This window comes from Rhodnius prolixus, unplaced genomic scaffold, assembly GCF_049639745.1.
Source record: "Rhodnius prolixus isolate KJV_2025 unplaced genomic scaffold, Rpr scaffold_30, whole genome shotgun sequence".
Lineage (NCBI taxonomy): Eukaryota > Metazoa > Arthropoda > Insecta > Hemiptera > Reduviidae > Rhodnius > Rhodnius prolixus.
In genome coordinates, this window is record NW_027411638.1 from 28,191 (window position 1) to 54,505 (window position 26,315).

Consider the following 26,315-nt stretch of genomic DNA (forward strand, 5'->3'; position numbering starts at 1 on the left):
TACAATTAAGTATTAGTTCAGGAACCAGGTGAAGAGCGAATATAAGAGAGGTTTCTGTGTGGGGTTGTGATGTACAAATTAAATTATTAAAATTACTATATCCTTACATATAGAGGACATAACGCTGATGCCGACGATTTTACCATACACACATGTTACTAATTATCACTAAAACAGAAAACAATTTGAATTCAAGTGTACTTCATTTAATTTTGAATTTTCCAAAAAGTGTTAATAACTGAAATTTGTAAATTTTTCCGAAAATCTTCTGCAATTAACGGTTATAATTATTATCGTGTTCCAATTCTTTCTTTTCTTCCTTCTTCAGAAAAGCACGGCGCCAGCTTTTCCTAGAATGTTTATATAAATTCTGTTATATGTGGGTAATAATGCAAATTAATTAATTTTAAATGTTCTATGAACGCGGTGAGTGATCTATTAGAATTGATCTAATTCAATTAATCAATTCAATTCATTTAATCTAATTAATTGAAAACCAACCATACTCATGCTTACTCTCGCCACACCTTTTAAAGCTTCCCAAATTAAAGAAAACTAGCTCTTCAGGGAAGTGCTAAGGAGTGAGGGGAATCTTTAATCTGGGATAACCACTCTCAACGCGCTAAACTCTGCAACGTACTTCCCTGATATTCCATATAAGCCTTTACTTACATATTTTACAAAACATTTAATGAATGCATTCAACTAGAAATGATTCAGTTAAACTAGTACAAAACTTGTAATAAATTAGTAAAGTAAAACTTAGAAATAAATACGTATTCAAATAAAGAATGCATTCATTTTGCATTCTTTGGCCCGGTTAGGATACATGAATTTTTGGATGGGATTAAGCTAAAATACACAAAACTGAACTAAAGCGTTTTGTGGCATTGCGAAATGCGCCATAAGTATATCGGTTTAAGAATGGTGGTCGCAGAAGTGGTGGCTAGACACTCCAGGTCAATGGCAAGAGAAGTTTGCGGTTGAAGGAAATCAACCACACATGTTTCTTTTAATAAACTTATGTAAATTTGTCTTATCTGTTATTATGAATCAACTCTGTTAGCCGGACTACATCAATCCATCTTCATTCTAGACTGTTCTTTTTTAATTTTGCAATAAACTTAATAAACTATTTAATTAATGCTTGTTTTCTTTCATTCTGGCGGTTTCATACTTAATCCACTTTCAAAGATTGTTTCATCAGACTTTTTGACTAAAAAAGTCAAATATCTCACATTGTCACACCACACTATTTGATTACAGAATGAAAGAAAATATGTATGACACGACGGATGAAATCATTAAAAAGGAAAATTTGTTGTGTTAACTTACTTGTGTGCAGAGACTTTTCACTGGTAGTTCGTACAGTCGTGTTTGTATGGTAACCTGGTATTTTTACGAAATTCCGTCTCCATTTTGGATTCTCATTTAACACCCCAATTGCAAACATATGATTGACAAATCCTTTGTAGTTTTTGTGTGTTGCAAGTGCATTAGTCAGTAGATTTCTCTTGATCTTGTTCATATCATTTATTTTTCGTGTTCTTAGGTTATACTTGTCAGTTATTTTTCGTTTCATACACTTTGGAAATGTAGGTTTCATAATATCTTTTGCTTTTTTTATTGATAGGACTTTCTGTAAAGCTTGCATAGTTTTAAAATGATCACTTAATATGCCTAATTCCTTCAATGATAATTCATTTTGTGTACGCAATTTCTGTACCTTTTTTTTAATAACTTTCAAATTCATTTTCTTTTCATATTTATTTGAATTTAAATGTGAAACTAAAACTCTTATAAATTTAACTGGAAAATGGCGCATCATGCAGCTGATAAATTTATTTCTAAGCGTATTTTTATTAGGATATTTTTTACAAGGGTTATCACATTTAACCATTTTTAAATCACATTTTGGAATTATTAAAGGCTTTGAATTCGACTCTTTGATTAAATTTATAAGAACGGTATTTCTATGTCTTAATACCATTACTTTTGGGTTGCCGTATTCAACGGCCATTTTTTCCATTATCACTGACTCCGCGGGTGAAATTAACTGTTTTGTTGCATGTAACAAGGCCTTTCTCAGCATGAAGTAATAACTTTTTTCTAAACCTTTATTCAATTTACATTCTATTTCGTTGGAGCTTTCCGCATTCAATGGTGCACACAGATTAATTACGTCATCTTCGTCTAGAAAAAAGTCTATAACTTGTTTTAATTGGTCACAACCTTCAGATTCTGAATTCGAATCTACTTGAAGCAGCCTATCCCTGCTTTTCACGCTGACACAATTTGCTATATTTGAACAACTCGCATTAAATTGCATCCTGGTTTCTGATTTAATTCTTGCAAAAAAAAATATTTTTTTATTTTCTTCATTTGACAGCGATGTATGTTTCTTATTCTTAAGATCTTTAATTGACTTTTTAATCTTAATATCACTAATGCGACCTTGCTCATACCAACGAGCTAATTTTTTCAAATCTATTTTCTCCCTTTCAAGTTCACCATTTTCTTTGAGGTGAGACAAATATTCCACAAATTGAAATACATTTTTAGGTGGAGGTTTTTTAATCACCTGCTGTTGTTCTTTAAACGTGGGCGCTGAAACAATTAAAAAATCGAAGTTCATATAAGTGTAGAAGGTATCATACTCCATAAGCCAAAGCTTCTGTCCCGTACATATTGCCCAAATAATTTTGATTTTTTATATAGGTATTTTTTTTGTTTTTGGGAATGCGAAAAAACTAACAAGCCCTTCTCAATAGTTTTCAACACCTAGATCAGCCATTCACACTGATTGATTTCAAATTATGGTTCAAATGGCTAAAATCTTTCAGAGCTTATAACGAATTCTCGCCATGCGCCTTCACTAGCTCAGCCCTCGTGCTGTTTAAAGGTTTACTCTTCAATGTAAAATAGGGGCTGGAAGGTTAGAATGTCAGAATTATGGGAAGAGGATGAATGTGGATGAAAGTAAAAAATTTGGCGCAATACTTTTTTTTTTGTACTGAGAGAAATAATAAAATCTTTACGGGAAAGAAGGATAAGGGATGGGTTATTTCTGATAATAGGTAATTATCTGAAGCCCTTAGAGGGAAGTACTTTGGGAACAATCTGAAAACTATGAATATATTCAGGGTGATCCATTTAAAACGCACCAATCGCTAATAACTTTTTAGGAAAGCGGAATTTTGAAAAAACCCACGAAGTAAACTATATGTTTTTTTGAGTCTAGTTTTCAAATTTTCCTCCCCCGATACTGTATCTTCATTTTTCACCTCTGATGATGGATGTAAGTCCGGAACCGGTCAGAAATGCATTAAACATGCGTGCTATGACGGATAAAATCAAAGATAAGAAGAATAACCTAATCTAAAAATTCACAGTTTATACCACATTTACAATGGATAACCATTAACAGTGGTTCTTGGATTAGAAAAGCTATTAGAAAGCACATGGAAGGCCTCCACACAACACCACACCAAGCTTTCCTCAGTATCATTTTCCAGTATAGGCTCTTCCAAGGGTTTTCTTTCTACTTCGGTTTTCTCTTCCGGATTTGCTAGCAGGCTCAGCTTCTAGGAGACACCCGGCGAGCCGTGAAATTGTATCCCTTTGTTTAAAAGAAGTGACTATATCTAGCACAAGTAGTATCCGCCAGAATTGAAGCCTTCTTTACCCTTCTGTTTCCAACTCGTCTTTTGTGTAACCTTATGTCTAAACTAGCTTCTCCCTTAGGTCAGAACAAATTATAACTAGCCATATTTTCTGTAGCTATCAAAAGTCACTCCAATTCAACCACAGAAATGTATCAAATCAAATAACCCCCCCCCCCCAAATCACCCTCATTAAGCGTTCAGATATAAACCAATTCTATAGAATTTTCCAATTCTATGTATGACAGTTCTGCCTTTAATTATATTCAATACGTATCAAATGTGATTTTATAATAATGGAAAAGAAGTTTATGCCTTTTGTCATCTGATGCATTCCAGTTGAGCTTTGAAGCAATTTAAGGGGACTAAATTGTGACATCTAGAGCGGAATCCCGATGTTTTGCCTTAAATTATTAAGTAAGGTGAGCGAGACGTCGTTTAAGTCAACAAGGCTGTTGTTCTATTGCCTGTCAAACGAACTTGGTATAACAATAGCCAAAAGCTTGGTGGTGTACATTGAAATTCCAAGCTATAAAAAACGTAGTCATATTGCTGTGATAGAGAAAGTACCACTCACGATTGTTATTTTTTAAAGTGTTGTATAGAATTTTAAAGCCCAAAACGAACTACCTAATCATTTAATTTACAATAAATTTTTAAAAAATATACTGTTAAGCAAATTTTATTTTTAATCAATACGCCTAAACCCTGTTTTCCTTTCTGTCATTTCTATTTTAAAATCCGTAAATTTTATTTCTGAATCAGGTTTAATACACATATTCGATTTTATTACATTTATTGCTTCACTTAGTTGGCAGATCTCCAAAATACATTTGTTCAAAACAGAAGATCTTTCATTCCATTGTAACATTTTTAGTTTATGCTGTTTATAGTTAACTAATAAATATAATTCACTGTACATTAAGAATTAAGTCATATAAAACTATTAAGATTACAGTGAGTTGCTGTTAACTATACAATCATCTTTTTTCGTGCTATATTTGAAATTTTTTACTGTTTTTGATTAGATTACCCGCAAAATACAATTATGTACAACATACTTGGCATGCTAGTGCATAATGTAGTCATTATATGCATAGTACCTACTATTACGGTCAAGACAATCCAATTGTATTATAATACTAATTAATATAATTATTATACTTATATACAAATTATAGATTATATTTATCATAGAAAAAGAATTATAATTGCCCCATAAGGCAAAGCTAATTTAGTTACAGTGAACTCGTGAAGGGTGATAATTAAGATAAACAAAGCAAAGACTTGTCTCAGCTCAATACTTAAAAAGAAGGCTTGGAATTAAATACGTTAGATTAAGGCTAAACATAAGCTAAATTATATATCTGAGACGTACTTTTTGAATCCTGTAAAGAGGATTTTGTAGATGTACTTGTAGGACGCTGATATGTATCATCCTCAGTTTCCGTTGAAGCAGGTCGTGTAGTTGACTCCTCCTCAAAGTCCTCTTTTGAAGTCGCGGATTTTTCATCACTAGGAGTTTGATCAGTTGATTCATCTGAAATGAAAAGTATGTTTTATCAAGTATTTAAGTGTCGAAATGTCCATCTCTACATCTCCAACCACATACCTTCTTTGCAACAAATTGTTTGGAATGTTGGCTTTCAACCTTTGTTCTTTTAATGATTTTGAATATATTAGTTAACATAATATAAGTCTTTTTACATTCGAATCTAAATGTGCTATATTAATATATACATATTCAAAACTTGTGATAATTTTTAAGAATAACTAAATTTGGTGCAATATCCGGATGATTATAATCAGTCTCCATTGAGACGATAAGTCTATTGGCGATATACTATGGTATCCTTTTTTAAGGCTTTCCATCAATACCTGATAGCTCCACGTTTCCTCCTCCTCATTCCTAAGCATTATCTTGCATATAATTTAGTTACTGTGAACTCGTGAAGGGTGATAATTAAGATAAACAAAGCAAAGACTTGTCTCAGGCCAATATTTTATCAAAAGGGCTTAATTTAAATTCGTTAGATTTAAGCTAAACTTAAGCTAAATTACAGATCTGGGACGTACTTTCTGACTCCTTAAAAGAGGATTTTGAAGTTGTACTAATCGGACGTTGATATGTATCATCCTCAGATTCCGTCGAAACAGGTTGAGAAGGAAACTCGTCCTCAAAGTTCTCTTTTGAAGTCGCGGATTTTTCATCACTAACAGGTTGATCAGTTAATTCATCTGAAATATAAAGTATGTTTCATCAAGCATTATATTAGAGTTTTTTAGTGAATGTGAAAGAATCGAGGTGAAGATCTTTTAAGTCCATCTTTACAGCTCTTATCACATTTCTTGTTCATAGCAAATTGTTTGGAATGTTCGCTTTTAATCTTTGATCTTTTAATGATTTTGAGTATATTTGTTAATTTGAGATAAGTATTTTTACATTCGACTTTAATTCTGCTATATTCTGTATACAACGTATTAATACAATGATTTTTTTATGAGTAACTAAATTTTGTGCAGTATCCAGATGACCATAATCAGTCTCCTGAGGGACGATAAGTCTATTGGCGATACATACGTTTGGTATCCTTTTTTAAGGCTTTCCATCAATACCTGATAGCTCCACGTTTCCTCCTCCTCATTCCTATGAATTATCTTCCATATAATTTTGTTACTGTGAAGTCGTTAAGGGTGCTAATTAAGATATAAAATGCAAAGACTTGTCTCAGGCCAATATTTTATCAAAAGGGCTTAATTTAAATTCGTTAGATTTAAGCTAAACCTAAGCTAAATTACATATCTGGGACGTACTTTCTGACTCGTTTAAAGAGGATTGTGTACCTGTACGAATCGGACGTTGATATGTATCATCCTCAGTTTCCGCTAAAACAGGTTGAGAAGGAAACTCGTCCTCAAAGTCCTCTTTTGAAGTCCGGGATTTTTCATCACTACGAAGTGGCTCAGTCAATTCACCTACAATAAAAAATACGTTTTTATCAAGTATTATATTGGAGTTGTCAAAACTGTCCAATTTTTAGTGAATGAGAAAGAATCAGGAGGTGAAGATATTTTACGTGTTGGAATTTCTATCTCTACATCTTTAATCACATCCCTTGTTTGCAGTGAATGGTTTGGAATGTTGGATTTTAATGATTTTGAGTTTATTATTTTGTTTGAGCTAAGTATTTTTACATTCCACTCAAACTCTGAAGTTATCTGTATAATATAACTTATATATAAATTGTAATTAGAAACCAAATTCTACACAATTTTTGGATGGCTGTAATAAGTCACCTGAGGGACGATTTGCCTATTCGCGACATACCTATTGCGCCCTTTTTTTAAGGCTTTCGACCAATACCTGGAAAAGCTTCATGTTTCGTCCTTCTATTTCTACGCACTATCTTGCCCGACATTTAGTTACTGTGAATTCGTGAAGGGTGATAAAAAATGCAAAGTATTGTTTCAGCCGAATATTTAAAAAAAAAGGCCGGAATTAAATACGTCAGGTTTAAGCTAAACTTAAGCTGAATTACAGAGTTGCTATGTACTTTTTAAATCCATTGAAGAAGATTTTATAGTTTTATCACTAGGACGCTGATATATATCATCCTCAGTTTCCGTCGAAACTGGTTGAGAAGGAAACTCATCCTCAAAGTCATCTTTTGAAGTCGCAGATTTTTCATCACTAAGAGCTGGATCAGTTGATTCATCTGAAATGAAAAGTATGTTTTATCAAGTATTTAAGTGTCGAAAGATCCATCTTTACATCTCCAACCACATACCTTCTATGAGTATATTAGTTATTGAGTATATTAGAGCTAAGTATTATTACATTCGAATTTAAATGAACTATACACATATACATAACTTGTAATAAATTTTTTTGAGTAACTAAATTTGGTTATTGTGAACTCATGAAGGGTGATAATTAAGAGAAATCATGCAAAGACTTGTCTCAGCTCAATATTTAAAATAAAGGCTCGAAATTAAATACGTTAGATTAAGGCTAAACTTAAACTAAATTACAGATCTAGGACGTACTTTGTGACTCCTTTAAAGAGGATTTTGAACTTGTACTAATCGGACGTTGATCATCCTCAGTTTCCGATGATACAGGTTGAGAAGGATACTCCTCCTCAAAGTCCTCTTTTGAAGTCGTGGATTTTTCATCAGTTGATTCATCTGAAATGAAAAGTATGTTTTATCAAGTATTTAAGTGTCGAAATGTCCATCTCTACATCTCTAACCACATACCTTCTTTGCAACAAATAGTTTGGAATGTTGGCTTTTAACCTTTGTTCTTTTAATGATTTTGAGTTTATTATTTTATTTGAGCTAAGTATTTTTACATTCGAATCTAAATGTGCTATATTAATATATACATATACAAAACTTGTGATAATTTTTAAGAATAACTAAATTTGGTGCAATATCCGGATGACTATAATCAGTCTCCATTGAGACGATAAGTCTATTGGCGATATACTATGGTATCCTTTTTTAAGGCTTTCCATCAATACCTGATAGCTCCACGTTTCCTCCTCCTCATTCCTATGCATTATCTTGCATATAATTTAGTTACTGTGAACTCGTGAAGGGTGATAATTAAGATAAACAAAGCAAAGACTTGGCTCGGAATTAAATACGTTAGATTTTAGCTAAACTTAAGCTAAATTACAGATCTGGGACGTACTTTGTGACTCCTTTAAAGAGGATTTTGAACTTGTACCAATCGGACGTTGATATGTATCATCCTCAGTTTCCGTCGAAACAGGTTGAGAAGGAAACTCGTCCTCAAATTCCTCTTTTGAAGTCGCAGATTTTACATCACTAAGAGCTTGATCAGTTGATTCATCTGAAATATGAATTATGTTTCATCAAGTATTATATTAGTTTTTTAGTGAATGAGAAAGAATCAGGAGGTGATGATCTTTTAAGTGTCGGAATGTCTATCTTTACAGCTCTTTTCAAATTTCTTGTTTATAGCAAATGGTTTGGAATGTTCGCTTTTAATCATTGTTCTTTTAATTATTTTTTTTTAATAGTTTATTTGAGTTAAGTATTTTTACTTTATTCTCTAATAATATATAAAATTATAAACAGACAACATCTTTGTCGTAGACCGTCAGAGGAGAGTCATGATTAATAATTAAAATGGTTAAATTCAGTATCAAAAAAAGTAAAACGAATGTGGAACATAATAAATGCTATAAAATTTCAAACTAACTTGGAATGTGTAAACAGATCTGCAGTAATTTGATAAAACAGCCTAATTTTTCTATTTTTATATGCCAAATTAATGTCTCTCGTTAGGTATTCATTTTTTCTCATTTAACTTAGTGCCGGGCAAACTACTAAAAAGTGAAATGAATTTCCAATCTCCATGACCATACACAGATCACATGTAACATCAAATTTGAAATGTTTATAATTCTTTTTTTAACTTCGGACTATAACACTACCCCAGGACTTGATCACCATAACACAGAATGGATCTGTTGATAGATTTAAATACTCGCAATTTGGCCTGGTATCCATATTTAAAAAAAAAAAGCCTGAAATTAAATACGTTAGATTAAGGCTAAACTTAAGCTAAATTACAGATCTGGGACGTACTTTCTGACTCCTTTAAAGAGGATTTTGTACTTGTACTTGTAGGACGCTGATATATATCATCCTCAGTTTCCGCTGTAAGAGGTTGAGAAGGTAACTCATTCTCAAAGTCTTCTTTTGAAGTCAGAGATTGTTGAACACTACGACCTGGATCAGTTGAATCATCTGAAATGAAAAGTATGTTATATTAGAGATCTTAAAACTGTTCATTTTTTAGTGATATGGAGAATAATGGAAAGAGTCTGGAGGTGAAGTATCGGAAATGTCTATGGTATAGAAAGGTACTAAAATAACTGGAAATTATTAAATGGTTTTCTGTGATTATTACTTGATATCTACACTTTTTTAATGTATTCTCAATCTTTTCTTTTTAATCGACTATAAGTTTTAAATTAGCGCTTGCATGAATTTGTGTGATTCTGTTGAACGGATAGACGTTCTGTAAATTATTTTTTGTAGTGTCTAGTTGTTTGGTCGGTCGTTTACTAGCTGTTATCCAAATTTGATAGGAGTATGTCAGAATAGGTTTTAGAAGTGTGTTGTACGTTATCGTTAGTCTTTTTATGTTAAAAAGTGGCTATAACTGTCTCAGTTGCGTTATGATTGTTGCAGTTTGGTGTCGACGTCTAGAGTTATGTCGATCTAGCACACTCTCTGATCTTTCTCACTCTCAGAGATTTCTCGGTTGTTTATAGGGATGTTAGATCTTTATTTCGTAACCTTCTTAGAGGGTAGATTTATGTTTTTTTTTTTTTTTTGTAAATCGTTGATGATATTGTTAATGTCTAGTTGTTTTATTTTGTTTCTGACATTATCTCGTAATTAGCTAACTTCGTTATACTAGGTTTAGGTATCTCCATAGACATACATTGAAGAGTATAGGACTTATTTCTCCCTGAGGCTGGCTCGCGAGAATTGTCGTCGAGTACTGTAAATGTTATTGAATCTTACCCAGAAAGTTAGGTCTTGTAAAAAGGATCGTATGATTTGAACAGTGTAATTAAGAGTGTAAGTCTACCTAATTTTGAAAAGCAGTCAAATACATCAGCTGAATCAAGAAATATAGCTGCTGTGTACTTTCTGTTTTCTACTTTATTCACGATATCTTCAGTTACTCTTAACTTGATGTTATTGATAAATGCTTTGACCTGAACCCTAATTGGTTAGTTGGTATTCTGTGTGAGTCAGTCAAGTTTTGTAATAGTTGTTAGCAGATAAATTTATCTAAGCAAATTTATTTAAATTAATACATAAATATCCAATGCTTGAGATAAAGTGTTTGTCGAGAGGAGCACTTTTTGTTGGTTACATTACTCTAATGTTTTTAAGTTATTATTTTTCGCACCCTTTCTATGTGGAAGTATTTCAATCGTGCAGATTTTCGGTACGCCTGAAATAAATATTTTCCGGTCCTTGTACATGACGGAAGTAGTTGATACGTCTTTTTTTTTATACTAGTAGGTATTTAAGGGATATGCATGTTTTGTGCGTAGGTGATGTTTTAGAATTACAGAATGGAAGTTTTGAACGTAAGCAGGAAAAACTGAATCATACCTAGTTCATTTGTACTGGGAAATAATTGTTGTTAAATTAAATATTGATGAATATGTGATTCTAATCGTTTAACAAATGATGCGTAAATAAATAAAATCTTAAATAGAACACTTTTAATAGTAGAGAACATGCTACACGCTTGTTACATTCATGCTTCTTTTTGTGAGGTTGAGTTCTCACTCATAGTTGGTCAATGCAACAGGTTTAGATCTCAATCTGTCTGGTGTCTGAGAACGACTAGTTTATGTTGAATAGGATGGAACTGTTATGTATAATAGGGTCAGTGGACGTGTGCTTTCTGAATATTCCGAATTCTAAGTTGTTGTCTCTTATAGTTAAGTGTGATATCCAGGAAGTTAAGAGTTTTTATCGTTCTCGTATTCATTGTGAAATGTATGTTTGGGCGATGTCTGTTTAGTTAAGAAAATGATTTACATATGTCTACATCTAGTTAGAGTGTAAGTAAAATCGAATTTGGCAGGAAGAAGAAGTGGCAGGGGAATTATTGAAATCGTAAATAGTCTAATTATTCTAGATATCGTAGTATTTATTTATCATTAGCTATATTTAAAGATGTTCAAATCAAGGGAAAAAAAATCTATCCAAAAAGTACAAAAATCACCTCAACTAAGACTTACAGTTTAAAAAGTCAAGTATAAAGGTTGATTAATTGACAAAAGATACACAAATTAGTTATGTTATTGAACATTTGTTGCAGTAAAATTACTTAAATGATATTGTTATAAAATTTGAATAAAACATAAACCTTTTTTTAAATGGCTGAAATTACAAGTTGGAGTATGAATGAGATGTTGGGTATATTTTTTGGTTTATATGTTCTTATATTTTACTTTTTAAACTGTAAGATTTTGTTGAGGAGTATTTTTTTTTGTTGCCTTATTTTAAACGATTATTAAAAAACACATCATATTAAGTTTATTTATTACTTACCCGGCGCAACAACCAGTACAAATTTTTCATGAGGGTAACTTTTTCCTAAAACATTTACGATTACAGATTATATACACACTTTACCGTTTATTTGTTATAGTTATAAAATCTTAAGAAGTAAAAAAATCTATGCGTTTTCGAGGAAACTGGAAATAAAACTAGATAAGTCATATTTCTGGTCAACAAGTTTTAAGCAAAAATAGAGCAAAAACTGAATTTTATGTCAAATTTGCCCTGTCTCACAAAATGACTATTCTTTGTCGTAAACTCAATCATTTGTGAATCGTACTTGCGATTCAAGGCATCCAATTTCAAAATGTACACAAACTTTTTGGGTACGAAGTTTTGGCTGCAATGGTTAGCTTAGTGAGCTGGTCTTTATCAACCATTGTACATCTCAGCTTACTTTTTTTTTTTAATTCAAGAAAATTGAAATGATCATTTTTAAAAATTCACGAGAGTTAAGATCATATCCTTTTGGATATCCAAGATGTTCCAAGAAATTGTATATTTTGTTAGTTAAAAAAAGATAATCTCAATATTACTTACTTGTTAGTCGTTTCTGATCTGAAATAAGAACAGAAAAATTGTATTAGACTTGATTCATAAGTTATCAATTGTACCATGATGTTCCAAATCTACAATTAATGGGGTATATTTAAGATATAAGCCGGTACACAAAAATATAATATATTTGTTGATTCCAATCACGACTTGCTTTAGATTTTCTTCAACATCTTCAGTTTCATCAGTTGAGTATGGTAAATTTAAACGCTTTACTTGCAGGCCAAAATATGTCCAGGAATTTAGATAAACTGTAGTCAGCAGTTTCCGAGAGATTGAGTTCTTTTATGAATTTTTGTAAGGGACCACCTTAACGGATAAGAATGAGGTGAACCTATAAATAAACAGCCGAATTGCGGCCGGAAATAGATGTCTCGATGCGTTAAGACAAATTTTCAGTAATCATGTCTTTAGACACTAAAATATATCATGAAGACCATTTTAAGACCCATAGTCTTAGCTATGGTTCGGATACTTGGACGCTGAATAAATTAAGACATCGAACAGCTGTCTAAGTAAAGTTTTGAAAAGCATCATTGAATATTATTAGGAGATAGCACATGCAGGGTTTATAAAGAGGACAATATAGTGGCTAAAATAAAATTAGGAATGTCGGGATTTCCTCTCAGGATGGAAAATGAAAGAGAAAAGCCTACGGCTTCTTGATGGCAGACGTTTAAGGGGGAGACCTTGTCTGAGAGGTTAGAAGGAGAAGAGTGAATATGAAAAATGTGCAATAGAAAGGCAATAGATAAGATGGTCAGTAAATGACACCAAAGAAGACACGTTGGGAAATATTTAAATGAATCACTTATAACAATTTTCCTATTTCCATACTTACGAAATTTAGATATAGAAACGGCTATTTCTGAAGATGAAGCGGTTGAATCATCAACATAAAACTTCATATTTTGTCTTATTTCGGAAGTATCTGTAAAAGAAAAGTAAAAACATATAAATAGCATGAACGTTGGTTGTTTTATAACTGTTCTATTAATTTGCCAAAATACATAAACCAATAACCAATATGAAACATTATATATAAACTGAGTCACTCAATTATATTTTATTCCTTATTGTTATTAACTGACAACTTATTTTTGAAAAACCGAGCTTTGGCTATCTAGATTATTTTGTAATAGATTTTATTTAATGTGTTTTGCACCAACCTCTAGTCTGAGAAAATATTTTAGCATATATAGAAGGCACTAAAAACGTTTTGTAAAAAGATAGCTTTATGCGTTTTTAATATTTCAGAGAAAGTAACTACTACGTACACTGGGGCCTTATACTGGTAAGGCATTTAACAGATGACTTTAAGTAGTTTATTTTCTTGATTAACTTATTTTTAAGTTTCTGATTGTATTTTTAATGCTTCGAGTGAATTTCGGCAGTTCAATATCTGAATCTATTTTCTGAAAACGTTTTTCATTCTACATCTTGCAATATAATTCTGCCAAGCGTAGGCGATCATTAGTTCTAATTCTAGTTACTTTTCTGTCAACATCTCACGTTAAGCTAATAACTGTTTTGTATTGTATGACATAAGTATTACAGATGTGTATTATTCGGATTGGGTGTATCACCTGAGAGACATTCGATGCTCTGTTCAGCCGGCGTTGAAGATTTACATTCTCTGCATTGTTGAATTGCCAACGTTCCTTTGTAATTTAAAGTAACATCTGCAATGTTAAAATTAGGTTATCAAATACATATTTTCATTTTTCTCTACTAGTTATAGTAATATGTTTTTTGACCTTCTGAAGTGTAGTATTAATATTTATTTATATTAATGAGACGCGTTAGGGGTCAACGGCGCCTTGGCCTACAATTGATGTAGCGCCATCTGCGAACTGTGTTCTCTCGTTGCAGACAACATCCTCTGTGACTGGATACTGAACTATAAGAAGCTACAAGGAAGAAAAATATCGTAAGGACAAAAAAGCTGTACTCGAACCTGAGACTTAGCATAGAAGTCCAGTGCCATAAACACAGCTGACCTCTCCTGATTAAGCTCGTATTACAAATTTTGTTTAAACAACTCACAGACAGAAACAAGTTGCTGTCAGTTTAAATCAACTTTAAAAAGAAATAAAGAAAAGATAAAATTCTTAACAGGTATAAATTTCTACTAAATCTTTGAAAATTCGATGGCTATCTAGCAAAGTAGATTCTGTATGAGAATTTATGACTTCGCAACTTCTATCGCCTAGCAAACAAAGCAGGCTTCGATAGCTCTAGCGCAAACCTGTTGGTTTTATTTGTTCTCGTTTAAACTGCGATAACAAAAAAGAAGCATATAGCGTTCATGTACAACGCATATGCGGTATTATAGATACAAGAAACATATTTCCACATTAAATTCTTTTCTTGACTTGTCTTAAGGCCCTTGCCTTAAGATACTTACATTGTTTTTGACAACATTGTACTAAATGTCGCCGTATGTGCTCTGCCTTCTCATGAATAACATTGTAAGGAGTACTTGATTCTGTAATCGAAACAAAATTTTCAATAGATGGTCAGTATATTTTTATTAGGTGAAAATATCTGAGGTTGCTCGGATGGTTTCAGAAAGAATAGTAGCAGCATACTCTATTGATGCCTAGAACAATATCTTTTAGCGAATAGACTAACTTTCTTTCATGCTAACATTTATATTTAGTTGTAACTCAATGAGCGACATAAGGCAAGTTTGATTGAGAGATATGGAAAGAGAAGCTAGATAATTTGGTCAAATTAGACGTTTCTTACCCCATTATTATTAATGTCAAACTTACTATTGGCATGACTCTGGATGATTATTAATGAACCTCTCGGTCATTCGGCAAATGAAGTGCTGTTTAAGAATCTGGACAGGGGTGACAGTAAGATGTTGCTGCACTTTTCAGCAACATATCCTAGATTCTCCTTTAGATTTTTTGTTTACAGGGCATTGTGTTTTTAGTAGTAACTCTACATAAACACGCTTCCACCTTAAATTGCTTAAAATAGTGTTAGTAAGACTGAAGGGGAAAGCCCATTTAGCCATGACTAAAAATTTGGTTGTGACGAAGTTCTGGACTTAATAGCGGCGACAGTGGAAAAGATTAGACCGTTTTCTCCATGGTCAAAGGCATAAATGTTTGCTTATTTCAGACTGCCTTAGCTCTTAGCTGGCTCAAGTTTGGGGTTGGGTTTTTCTCAAAATATTTATTGTTAATTTCTTTAGTATTTTAAATGCATTCGAAGGGCCACAGTACTTTGGGTAGCTTAAGGCTCGGTGAATCTTTCTTCGCGAATAAATAATACCACCTTGTTAGTAAAGTAGAACATAAATTAATACAACGTTTTAAATTTAAAAACAATATATGATACATACCTACAATCGCAGGGCAACATATAAAGCATTCGAGTTTAGACTTCCCAGAATTTTGAAAAGGGTGTTCTGTAATCAAATAATTGTTTTACATATTTTTTAGTTTCAGTAAATATTTCAGATAATTGAAATAAATATAATTCTATGAAAAAAATAAGAATTTGCTTAATTTAATATCAGAAATGACAAAGATTACTTTAAGAATTTAAACTTGCTCAAATAAATATTAGGATGATGCGGTATAGTGTTCATTCTCCCTCAATGTAGATGATTTATTAAAATATTTTTTTCTTGCAGTGCAGCTGTCAATAACGCATCCATAACACTTACAATCTACTTCTTAGGATCTCCAATTCCTAAATACATCATTCTTGATAAAATGTTTCGAATAATAGAAAAAGATATATATCATATGAAATACAATCATTACAAAATAAAGCTAATAAGCCCGTTATGTGATAATACTGACATCATTCCCGTCCCCTCAGGTAAAATTAAGAGTGCAAGGCTACAGCCTAAACACTTTGCAGACTTTTAATAAACCAATAATTACAAGGAATTGAGAAAAGATAGCTAGAATTACCTAAAAACTAGCGTACGTCGACTCTCTACACCAATACTTATAGCAGAGAAAGAATATACATATTGAGACGTTTTTAATTAGAAAATGGAGCATTAAAAACGAAGTGAAAAAAGGTAAATATTGAATTGAAATTACAAGAAGATTTGTTTATTTTGGGTCTACCAAATATGATTTGAAAAATAGGTTTAGTGAATTAATATGTCGTAGAGTTTTTTAAAAAAATTTTCTTTGAATCTCTGAAAAATACTAAATAACTCCAAAAAGAATAATATTTAAATGCAATCGTCAAGAACTTTTAGCATTTGATTAAGTTTAACTTAGTCCTAATAAGTAACCAACTTACTTTGCAAATTGCAATTCTTCTGATAAGGCATTATTCCGCCATGAAGTATGTGTGTAGCTGGAACAAAACGTTTTTTATTAGCCTTTAAAATTCATTTTAACATTACATGATTAATGCAGGTAATGTATCAATGAAATCTGCTGATAAGACTTCATCTTTGATGGCCGCATATTGACTCAGATATGAGAATGCATAAAATACAAAGTCTATTCTCCCTAGATTTGGATTTTATAAAATTATTTCGTCCGATAATGAAAGCACAAGATTATATCTTCCGAATTCAAAACTTTTATAGTTGAACTTAGCATGAATTATTATAGTCCTCTGCAGACCAAGCACGTGCTTAGCGAGCGATTAGAACAATAAGGAATGAGTTCTACATTCGATCATAGTTCTATAGTCGAAAGTGTTGGACTTTCTTACAACCTATACATATGTATGGAGCTGATTGGTTTCTAATCAATCCAATCAAAAACAAAACAAAACGAAAAAATTGTAAAATGCTCACCAATTGCTTTATGCAGTTCCGGGCAGCTTTTTTGGCAATTCTCACAAATATATGGTAACGCTTCTTTCACATTATCAATCCACGTGTGCATTATGTTGGTATCCCCAAGAACGTCCTTTCTGGATCGCTCGTCTTTGTATAACTCTTCATCATCTTTCAGTTTTTCTAAATTTGGTGGAGCACCTTGGTAAACAAAATAAGTAAAATTAAAAAAATAATTTAACTCTAAAGAAAAAAAGAAATGTCATTTTGTAAGAATCACATACAATAGAGAAAAATGGACAACAAACGTTTTCCGTGTGGTATTACCCCGTATTGTGGAGAAGCAAAAATGTATTTCTCTCTCACATTAAAATAAACAGTAACAGGGAAAAAGCAGTATCTCAGAGGACCCAAGAAGTTTTGAACTAATATCAGGAAAACGTAATGAGGAGGATGAGTTCAGTTCACCTATAACTAATAAAAAAAAATCCAGAATTAAACCCACAAACAGCGTTTTGGATTTAAATTATCAAACCAATTTTCTACGGCTAACTAGTGGTTAACAGATGAAAGCTGATCGACCGAACAAAAGCTATAAATTATCATTAGTTCAGAACATTCCATCAATACCAACCCCATAATAAATTCGAACCTTCATTTAATGATAAAACTAGACGAACCGCAAATGAATAGTATATTAAATAAACTCATGACGATTCTCCCAGTTTTTAGAATGGGTACGGATAACTATCTAACCGTAATAGAAGAAACTAAATAGACTATCGGCACATCATATGAAACCAAGCTGAGCAGAAATAAGTTAAAAATAATTACTTTTGGCCCTATCTGCTTTATCTGATGTGACTTTTTCCTTGGGCAAGTTTTGATCACTTTTGGCCTTATGTTGCACATCTGATTGGATAAATTCGGCTGTAGATTTATCATGACTTTTGGCCCTATCTTCATCTGATGTGATAAATTCCTCTGGGAAGTTTCCATCACTTTTGGCCTTTCCTTCTTCATCTGTTGTGATAAATTCCTTTGTGGATTTATCATGACTTTTGGCCCTATCTTCTTCATCTGATGTGATAAATTCCTTCGTGGATTTATCATGACTTTTGGCCCTATCTTCTTCATCTGATGTGATAAATTCCTTTGTGGATTTATCATGACTTTTGGCCCTATCTTCTTCATCTGATGTGATAAATTCCTTTGTGGATTTATCATGACTTTTGGCCCTATCTGATGTGGCAGTTACCTCTGGGGTGTTTTCATGTCTATTAGCCCTATCTTCTTCATCTGATGTGATAATTTCCTCTGAGACGTTTTCATTACTTTTGGGCTTGCCTTTTTCATCTGTTGCAATTAATTCCTCTGGGGAATTTTCATTTCTTTTGGCCCTAACTTCAACTGATTCATCTATGGAGTTTTCATTACTTTTGGCCCTATCCTCTTCATCTGGTATGATAGATTCCTCTGGGGATTTTTTATTTCTACTGGGCTTATATTCTTCATCTGATGTGATAGATTCCTCTGGGGTGTTTTCATGTCTATTGGCCGTATCTTCTTCATCTGATGATATAAAGTCGTCTTGGAAGTTTTTATTTCTTTTGACCTTATATTCTTCATCTGATGTGATAGATTCCACTGGGGTGTTTTCATGTCTTTTCTTTACCAATGAGATAAATTCCCGTGGATAGTTTTTATTCCTTTTGACCCTATCTTCTTCTTCTGATGTGGAATCCTCTGAGGAGTTTTCATTTCTACTGGGTTTACCTTCTTCATCTGATGTGATAGATTCCACTGGGGTGTTTTCATGTCTTTTCTTTCCTAATGAGATAAATTCCTGTGGAAAGTTTTTATTCCTTTTGACTCTATCTTCATCTGATGTGGAATCCTCTAAGTAGTTTTCATTTCTACTTGGCTTATCTTCTTCATCTGATGTGTTAGATTCTACTGGGGTGTTTTCATGTCTATAGGCCCAACGTTCTTCATCTGATGTGATGGATTCCTCTTGTGTTTTTTCATTTCTACTGCGCTTATCTTCTTCATCTGATGTGCTAGATCCCACTGGGGTGTTTTCATGTCTACTGGCCGTAAATTCTTCATCTGCCGTGACAAATACCTCTGAGGAGTTTTCATTACTACTGGCCCTATCTTCTTCATCTGATGAGATAGATTCCTCAGGGGTGTATTCCTTAATTTCTAGGAGGACTGAACACCAGCAGCATGGTTGTGCCGGCCCTCCAGCTAATTGTAACGAGTCACATTGTCGACGGTCTCCTGTCTTCTTTTTTTTCACTTTTAGCCAATTAATCGCCTTCTGTACTTTATACAGCTTCTCCCAATAATCTCGGCGGCTTTTGTTACTATCTATTCTGGCCGCTTTATCTTCGGGCCTATGGGCATCAATTAATTTATTCTCTCTATCATTGGTCTTTTGTACTCGTTTGTCGCTTAAGCTGGAATCCCTACGGCCAATACTTAATCTGGGCTCTTTTTTATCATTGGTACCAATTTTTCTTTCAATTTCACTTTTAGTTCTTGGAATTTTATTTTTCTTAATACTTGGTCCATCTTCTTTATTTCTTTTAACTTTTCTTTCATTCGTTCTTAATGTGTCATCCCTCTTGATTAATATTCCTTTCTTCAAGTTGTCTTTTTCTGAAAGCATAAACAAACATTTTTTTTTAATATGTTACTACAGGAAAAGTAGAAATATACTTTGACGGAATTTATAAATGAAAAGAAATTTTTATTGCTTTTAGAGATTTCAGATCTCATAGCGATGGGTTGACCTTACTAATTTATACAATAAATACAAAGTGTATAGTAGTTTTAATACAACATTAATTAATGAGCAAATATTAATAAAATCAAGTAAAGGAAAAGTATTGGGCATCATTTAATTAACCAAAGAGAATAATCTTTTGAGCATAAGTAAAAACAAAATTAGAACAAGATGTAGAAGAATAAACCATAATCAAAGACAATCAACTGAATGGTTCATTGCAGAAACGAAATTAATCTGTTGAAAAAAAAAAAAATAACAAATAATAAAAATAGAAATTTTGGCTAAAATGGCTTCTTTTTATTTTTTGTATTTCTGATTTTTGTTTTATTTTTATTTATTTATTTTTTAAATTATTATTATGGTTACATTATGTGGTTTAAAACTGGTATGAGATAAGGTGAGCAAGGAGGTTTCATTGAAGCGCTATTTTTCTAAATTTGAGACTGTTAGTGACAAATAGAAAGATATTATTGACTTTCTCATGATATCTGGATCATCTGTAGTCAATAGATCGGTAATTTGATTACTATCAGTACTAGCAGGTTGGTGAGAGAAATACTTAGCGAAGTACTTGTTTCTGTATTCATTGAGTTTTGGACATGTTAGGAGTAATTGTAAAATGTTATGTAAATCATCATTACATATTTTAATTATTATATTACATTATAATTTTGATAAGTTAAGCGATTTGTGTACTTTCCAGAGCGACGTAGTTGGGAAATAATTCATAATTTATTTTTATGGAACTTCGCTTTTGAATAGCCATCACAACCACCTAGCAAACTATAAGTTCTATAGAGTGTGTAGATATTTCAGTCAATCTAAGTTAAATGGTGTGCTACTTGAACAAATCCTTCTATATCACTAAAACATTGAAATTTGTACCAGTTATAGAGCTAACGTTTCTCTACAATTCGGTAATGAATTCATAAAATCTAAACAATACGAAGAGAGATACAAAGATTTAAAATTTGAACGAATTTGAAAACCACCAAAATCCAACCTTCTATATCTCATTAAATATTATCATCAAAACATTTAATCATTAGTTATTAGCAATAATAATTTTGAACGGGGCTTTGAATACATAATTATACTTATCACAAAATGAACAAACACAAACCAGGAACCAGCAGTTTGTGATCAGGTGTCTACTCGAGAAGCGAAGCCTTTCTCGTTCTTTAAATAAAAATCGTTGTCATTCAGAAACGAGGGCGATTTGAAATAATTTTTTACAATCCAGCACCCAGTTAAACAAATATGATGATTTGCTAATATTGTATCTACTTATTCCGAAGATAAGGAGCAAGTTGAAAAGATTTCCATAATAACTAATATTCCAAAAGGCAATATTTATTTTAAGTTTTAATAGTTTAACAACTCTACGAAGGTAGAAGCTCACCGAGAGGAGATGTAGAAAGAGAAAAGAAATACTGAAGTCAATTGAAAGACTTGTCTCCAACCTCATTCATATCAACCTCTAATCTTTCTGATAAAGGCCGGGAATCATCTTTTTTTTTAGTCAAACATTGTCCTCCTCTAACCCAAACAAGTTTGATTTCGTCTTAGGGGTTTTTTAATCTTATTGCAATTAAAATTCTGATCATTTTCAATCAGTAACGAATATAATTATTTCATTTATTATTTTTTTTTGTGAACGACGACTGTTATCCGTTCAATGTAACGCATTAGCAACCATAATATTATTATTTTGCTTAAGGTGATTAATTTGCGCTTTAATAGCATTATTATTCAAATTAAGTTTGCATTGTCACTTTTGTTAGAAAACTTTCTCTTCTTTATTTAGAGCACTCTCCCAAAACCCATTAAATAATTAAATTTAATATTTTAACAAAAATTGTTGCATGGATATACGAGATACGAGGGTCGTTTGAAAAGTCCGTGCAAAGTCAGAGAGATAGCACTACTGGCGCGTATCGAGGTTATGTTTAGTTAGTAGCATCTCTTGGAAGAACACACACCAAGTTTCAGCCAGATCGGTCTATTTCTTTGTGTTTGGCATTCGTTTGAATCGAGGAAGTCGAGTGATTTTCAAAAAATGGACGAAAAAGAATTTCGTGTGTTGATTAAACACTACTTTATGAAAGGCAAAACGCCTCAGGAGACTAAAGAGAAGCTTGATAAACATTATGGTGACTCTGCACCTTCGATTAGAACAGTTTATAAGTGGTTTCAAAATTTTCGGAGTGGCCATATGGGCACAAGTGACGCTGAACGTTCTGGACGCCCTGTTGAGGTTACTACTCCAGAAATCATTGATAAAATCCATGATATGGTGATGGATGACAGAAGAGTGAAGGTGCGTGAGATTGCTAGTGCTGTGGGCATCTCGAATGAACGGGTACACAATATTTTTCATCAACATTTGGACAAAGCTATCCGCAAGATGGGTGCCGCGATTGCTCACGCTTGACCAAAAACGAAATCGTGTAAGGACGGTTTGCAGCTGTTCCAGAAGAATCCGCAGGACTTTAATAAGCGTCGTTTCGTCAGTGTGGATGAAACATGGATACATCACTACACTTCTGAGACCAAAGAACAATCTAAACAATGGGTTACCAAGGGGGAATCTGCGCCAAAAAAGGCGAAGACCGTTCCTTCGGCCGGAAAGATTATGGCGACTGTCTTTTGGGATTCGCAAGGAATAATCCTCATCGACTATCTGGAAAAGGGTAAAACTATTACAGGTGCATATTATTCATCGTTATTGGACCGTTTGAAAACCGAGGTGCAAGAAAAACGCCCACGATTGGCCCACAAAAAAGTCCTTTTCCATCACGACAACGCTCCAGCTCACACCACAGCAGTTGTGGTCGCAAAATTAATGGAAATAGGGTTCCAACTCGTTTCACATCCCCCCTATTCTCCAGACTTGGATCCTTCGGACTACTATTTGTTCCCCAATATGAAGAAATGGCTGGCGGGAAAAAGATTTTATTCAAACGAGGAGGTGATTGCAGAAACGAATGGCTATTTTTCAGACTTGGACAAATCCTATTATTCGGAAGGGATCAACAAACTAGAGCAGCGTTGGACGAAGTGTATAAGCCTAAAAGGAGACTATGTTGAAAAATAAAAAAGGTTTACCCCAAAAAATTAAGTAGTTTTTATTTTTGCACGGACTTTTCAAACGACCCTCGTATACTCGTATACCTGTAAATTTAACAGTATAGAATTTTATTGACTGAGTTTTGTTGATGTGGTAAAGTTTCACAAAGTCCAAGTTTGGAGAGAATAATTACTGCATGACCCTCCAATAGAAGTTAAAACTATTGATTAACTTAATACGTTTCAAATTTAAGTATATTATTCAAGGTAATTAATTAGCTAGCAAAAATTCACTTTATTTCGGTATCATAAAACCGGCCAAACCTTAATTTATTAAGAACCTACAGCGCACACTGCAGAACTCACCATTAAACTTTTATTTTATTAGAGAGCTAGAATCAATAATAGATTTAAAAAGAAATAGTAAGAAATTAGAAATCAATAAAAAACGGTCAAATGAATATAGTTTTTAAACTTACCGTGTTTTGACATCGATGCAGATCAGAATTTTCAAAAATCCAACAATAAATTTTGACAAAATAAATAATAATTCAATCGTTTCACTAATTATGTTGGAATATGTAACTATAGTAACTATGCAATACTAATTCATTTAAAAAAGAAAAGAAATAAAATAAATATAAAAGGATGACTAGATCGCTATGAGTGTAGTTATTTAAAAGCTGAGTGTGTATTATAAAAATATTTAATTTGCCAGTATACTAATAACTAATTACTATTTTGGAGTTAACAATTAAAACTAGCAAGGAATCTGCATAAAATGACTTAAACTTATATAAAAAAAAAAATATAATGTGAAACAATTGCTTGCTCTTACTGTAACTCTCATAGTCTTAGAAAATAATTTTCGACATTATATTGGCAAATATATATATATTGACAAAATATTGCCGACAAATACGGAATTTTCAAATATATTCAATAAGTTGTGTTCGTGCGTATCGCTAGTTCATGGCCTTGTAAAATAAAATTAGTGGAAGGAAATTGTGTTTTTCTTTTTAGACGGCATTTCTTGGACCTTCACACGATATCTAGTGGTTTCCATACTGAAATTTTAACCGAAGTCTCTAGAATCTGAAGAGAGCCGCTCTCTGTCCATACCCGCCTCCAGCTAGTATAACTCTACAAATAGATTACATTTCTAATTGCACATAACATAGAAACGAAAAAAGAAAAACATAATAAAATAGACAAATATAGTTATAATAAATATGCCAACTTCTCGAATAAATATTACCATTCTTCAAGTCAAAATAATTTTTGGCACTAAATTTGGCAAGCAAACCCTTCATGCATATTTAAAATGAAACCAAAACCTTCTGTTTTTGGGTGTATCATTTAGTAAATCTACAAAAATTTTAACTCCTGACAATCCATTTAATACCTGCGGATTAGTTGCAATGTCCTTAGTATTTACCAAATCAAAATATGATCGCTAGTATACGAACATACTCGTATTCTTTTTCAACTTTAGTATAATGTTATTTTCCACAGAATTTTAGACATTTGTTAAGCCGAAATTACTGTCAGGATCAGCTTTTGATTCTTAAAATTACTCCTGAAGTTGTCACACATGATTCCCTGATAATTGAATAAAGCTTGAAACGATTTGACTCATATTGCCAGCAAAATGTTTGCGTAAAATTAAGAGGAAATGTGGTGAATGCCTCGTTAAAAATTGCCTCGTTTCGTTTGTAGCCGTACAAGCCTATATAATATCGTTGGAATCAATTAGTTTTTATTATTATTTTTAATGAATTTTGAACGCTACAGTACTGTCTGTCCAGATTCCAAAAAAAAGGTACTCAAATGAAATAAATTTTTTATTATTTAATTAAATCAAAAGAACCCAATAGGAGCAGCGGCATTATCGACAAACAAAGCACGTTCCTACACAAAATGTACTTTTTTTAGAAGTGTTTTTAAAACGATTGCTAACTTAAAATTATAAAAAAATCTTTAATAATGAAATTGGGCGCTTTGACCATAGACGTCGATGCGCCGAAAAAAAATAAATAAAATGTCTCAATAGAATACTTTAATGTATTTAAAAATGTGTGTTTTTTTTTATGAGAAAAATGTCATACTTTTTTTAGGCACTCAATTTTATATTTTTTTAAAAATCTATTTATATTTAATTTATAACAGAATGTAACTAGTTGCTAGGTAATGAATTAAGTAGCGATAGTAAAAAGTTTAAGTGGTGTTGCTATTTACTGCTAGTAGAATATATTATTAAAAATTAAAACAATCATGGATGTAGACTATGAAACTTTTAAACAAATGCATAATACTGTAATGGCCAGGGCCAAGTTGGAAGAGAAGTACACTAAAAAAGAGAAACCTCCTCCGGTTTTGAGGATGAAAACCTGGAAAGAGGACAGTTTCCCGGCGCTGAATGTGAAGAAGCCAGTTATCCGCATTCCACAGTTTAAACTGAAGAATTATACGTTCCGGAAAAAATATTCCCGGTAATTGAATAGAGAATTTGTCTTAGGTTAAATCAAAAACTTTCTGCCATTTTTTGATTTTGTTTGTATTTATTCATTTATTTAAAGGTGGCCACATAATCATAGAATAGAATCTCAAAAAAGTAAAATTTATTTTCCAGGATTGTGGATAAAAGTTTTCCTTTATATTTGAAACTAATGAAACAGACTGAAAAATTCAACACCGGCTTGTTGCGTAGTGATGATCTAGAGAATAGAAATAAATTCGTCTATTGGCTGGCTGATTGGTTGAAGTCTATGAGTTTTCGCGTATCTTTTCTTGAATTCAAGAGGAAAAAGGTGAATTACTTTTATAATTGATTAGTTTCATTCATAATAGAGAATTTAATTTGAAGTACGAATGATTTTATGAAAAATTTTCCTCAAGTTTCATATACTACTTTTGTGGATGTAAATCATTGGGAAAAATTTATATGATAATACGAAGTTTTCGCTTTTCAATGAGCCTGTAAATGTGTACTTACATGTAACGTGATGGAATTTGAATTAAACATTCATTCACACACAGTTTAAATACTTTTGATTCCCATTTTTTATTTCTGTTTTCACGTGGTGAATCTGTAAAGATTTTTTGTTTAATTTTTTCTTAGCTGGTTTACTAAGGGCCGCCTGAAAAAATAGGCGATTACTTTACAATTAGGAATTAAAAGCGAAACGAAAATTTTAATTTTGAAATAAATTGGTAAATCACTGAATAATTATTGTAGTTTTCAGCGTTTTGCAACTTTAACGTAAACTTGTGTAATATTGGAGTTAAACTACTTTTTAGTAAAAATGGTACGTTTCAAAGAAATTTGAGA

General features: G+C 32.3%; 2 protein-coding genes across 3 annotated transcripts in view; one reads left to right on the forward strand and one right to left on the reverse strand.

Annotated features, from left to right (window-relative positions):
- Positions 1 to 174: 174 nt before the first annotated feature.
- LOC141462321 (uncharacterized) lies at positions 175 to 23,639 on the reverse strand. Of its 2 annotated transcripts, XM_074144075.1 has the most exons (19): positions 23,464 to 23,638; positions 17,956 to 19,785; positions 17,140 to 17,322; positions 16,632 to 16,688; positions 15,709 to 15,774; positions 14,758 to 14,838; positions 13,937 to 14,032; positions 13,192 to 13,281; positions 12,336 to 12,353; positions 11,787 to 11,831; positions 9,285 to 9,446; positions 8,362 to 8,523; positions 7,710 to 7,850; positions 7,217 to 7,378; positions 6,507 to 6,638; positions 5,739 to 5,900; positions 5,041 to 5,202; positions 1,336 to 2,607; positions 175 to 350 (listed from the first exon to the last, which is right to left on the reverse strand). In XM_074144075.1, exons 1-19 carry the CDS (start codon positions 23,474 to 23,476, stop codon positions 325 to 327), a joined length of 4,860 nt encoding a protein of 1,619 aa, XP_074000176.1. In that variant the 5' UTR covers positions 23,477 to 23,638; the 3' UTR covers positions 175 to 324. The 2 variants fall into 2 exon arrangements, with proteins under 2 accessions (XP_074000176.1, XP_074000177.1); XM_074144076.1 differs by lacking the exon at positions 7,217 to 7,378 and having other exon boundaries at positions 23,464 to 23,639.
- A 1,619-nt stretch (positions 23,640 to 25,258) lies between these two features.
- Positions 25,259 to 26,315, forward strand: part of LOC141462307 (uncharacterized) — a 48,383-nt gene continuing 47,326 nt past the window's right edge. The window contains exons 1-2 of the mRNA XM_074144049.1: positions 25,259 to 25,476; positions 25,617 to 25,794. Of these exons, the coding sequence (XP_074000150.1) occupies positions 25,259 to 25,476; positions 25,617 to 25,794 (396 nt within the window). The remainder of the gene's footprint in view (positions 25,477 to 25,616; positions 25,795 to 26,315) is intronic.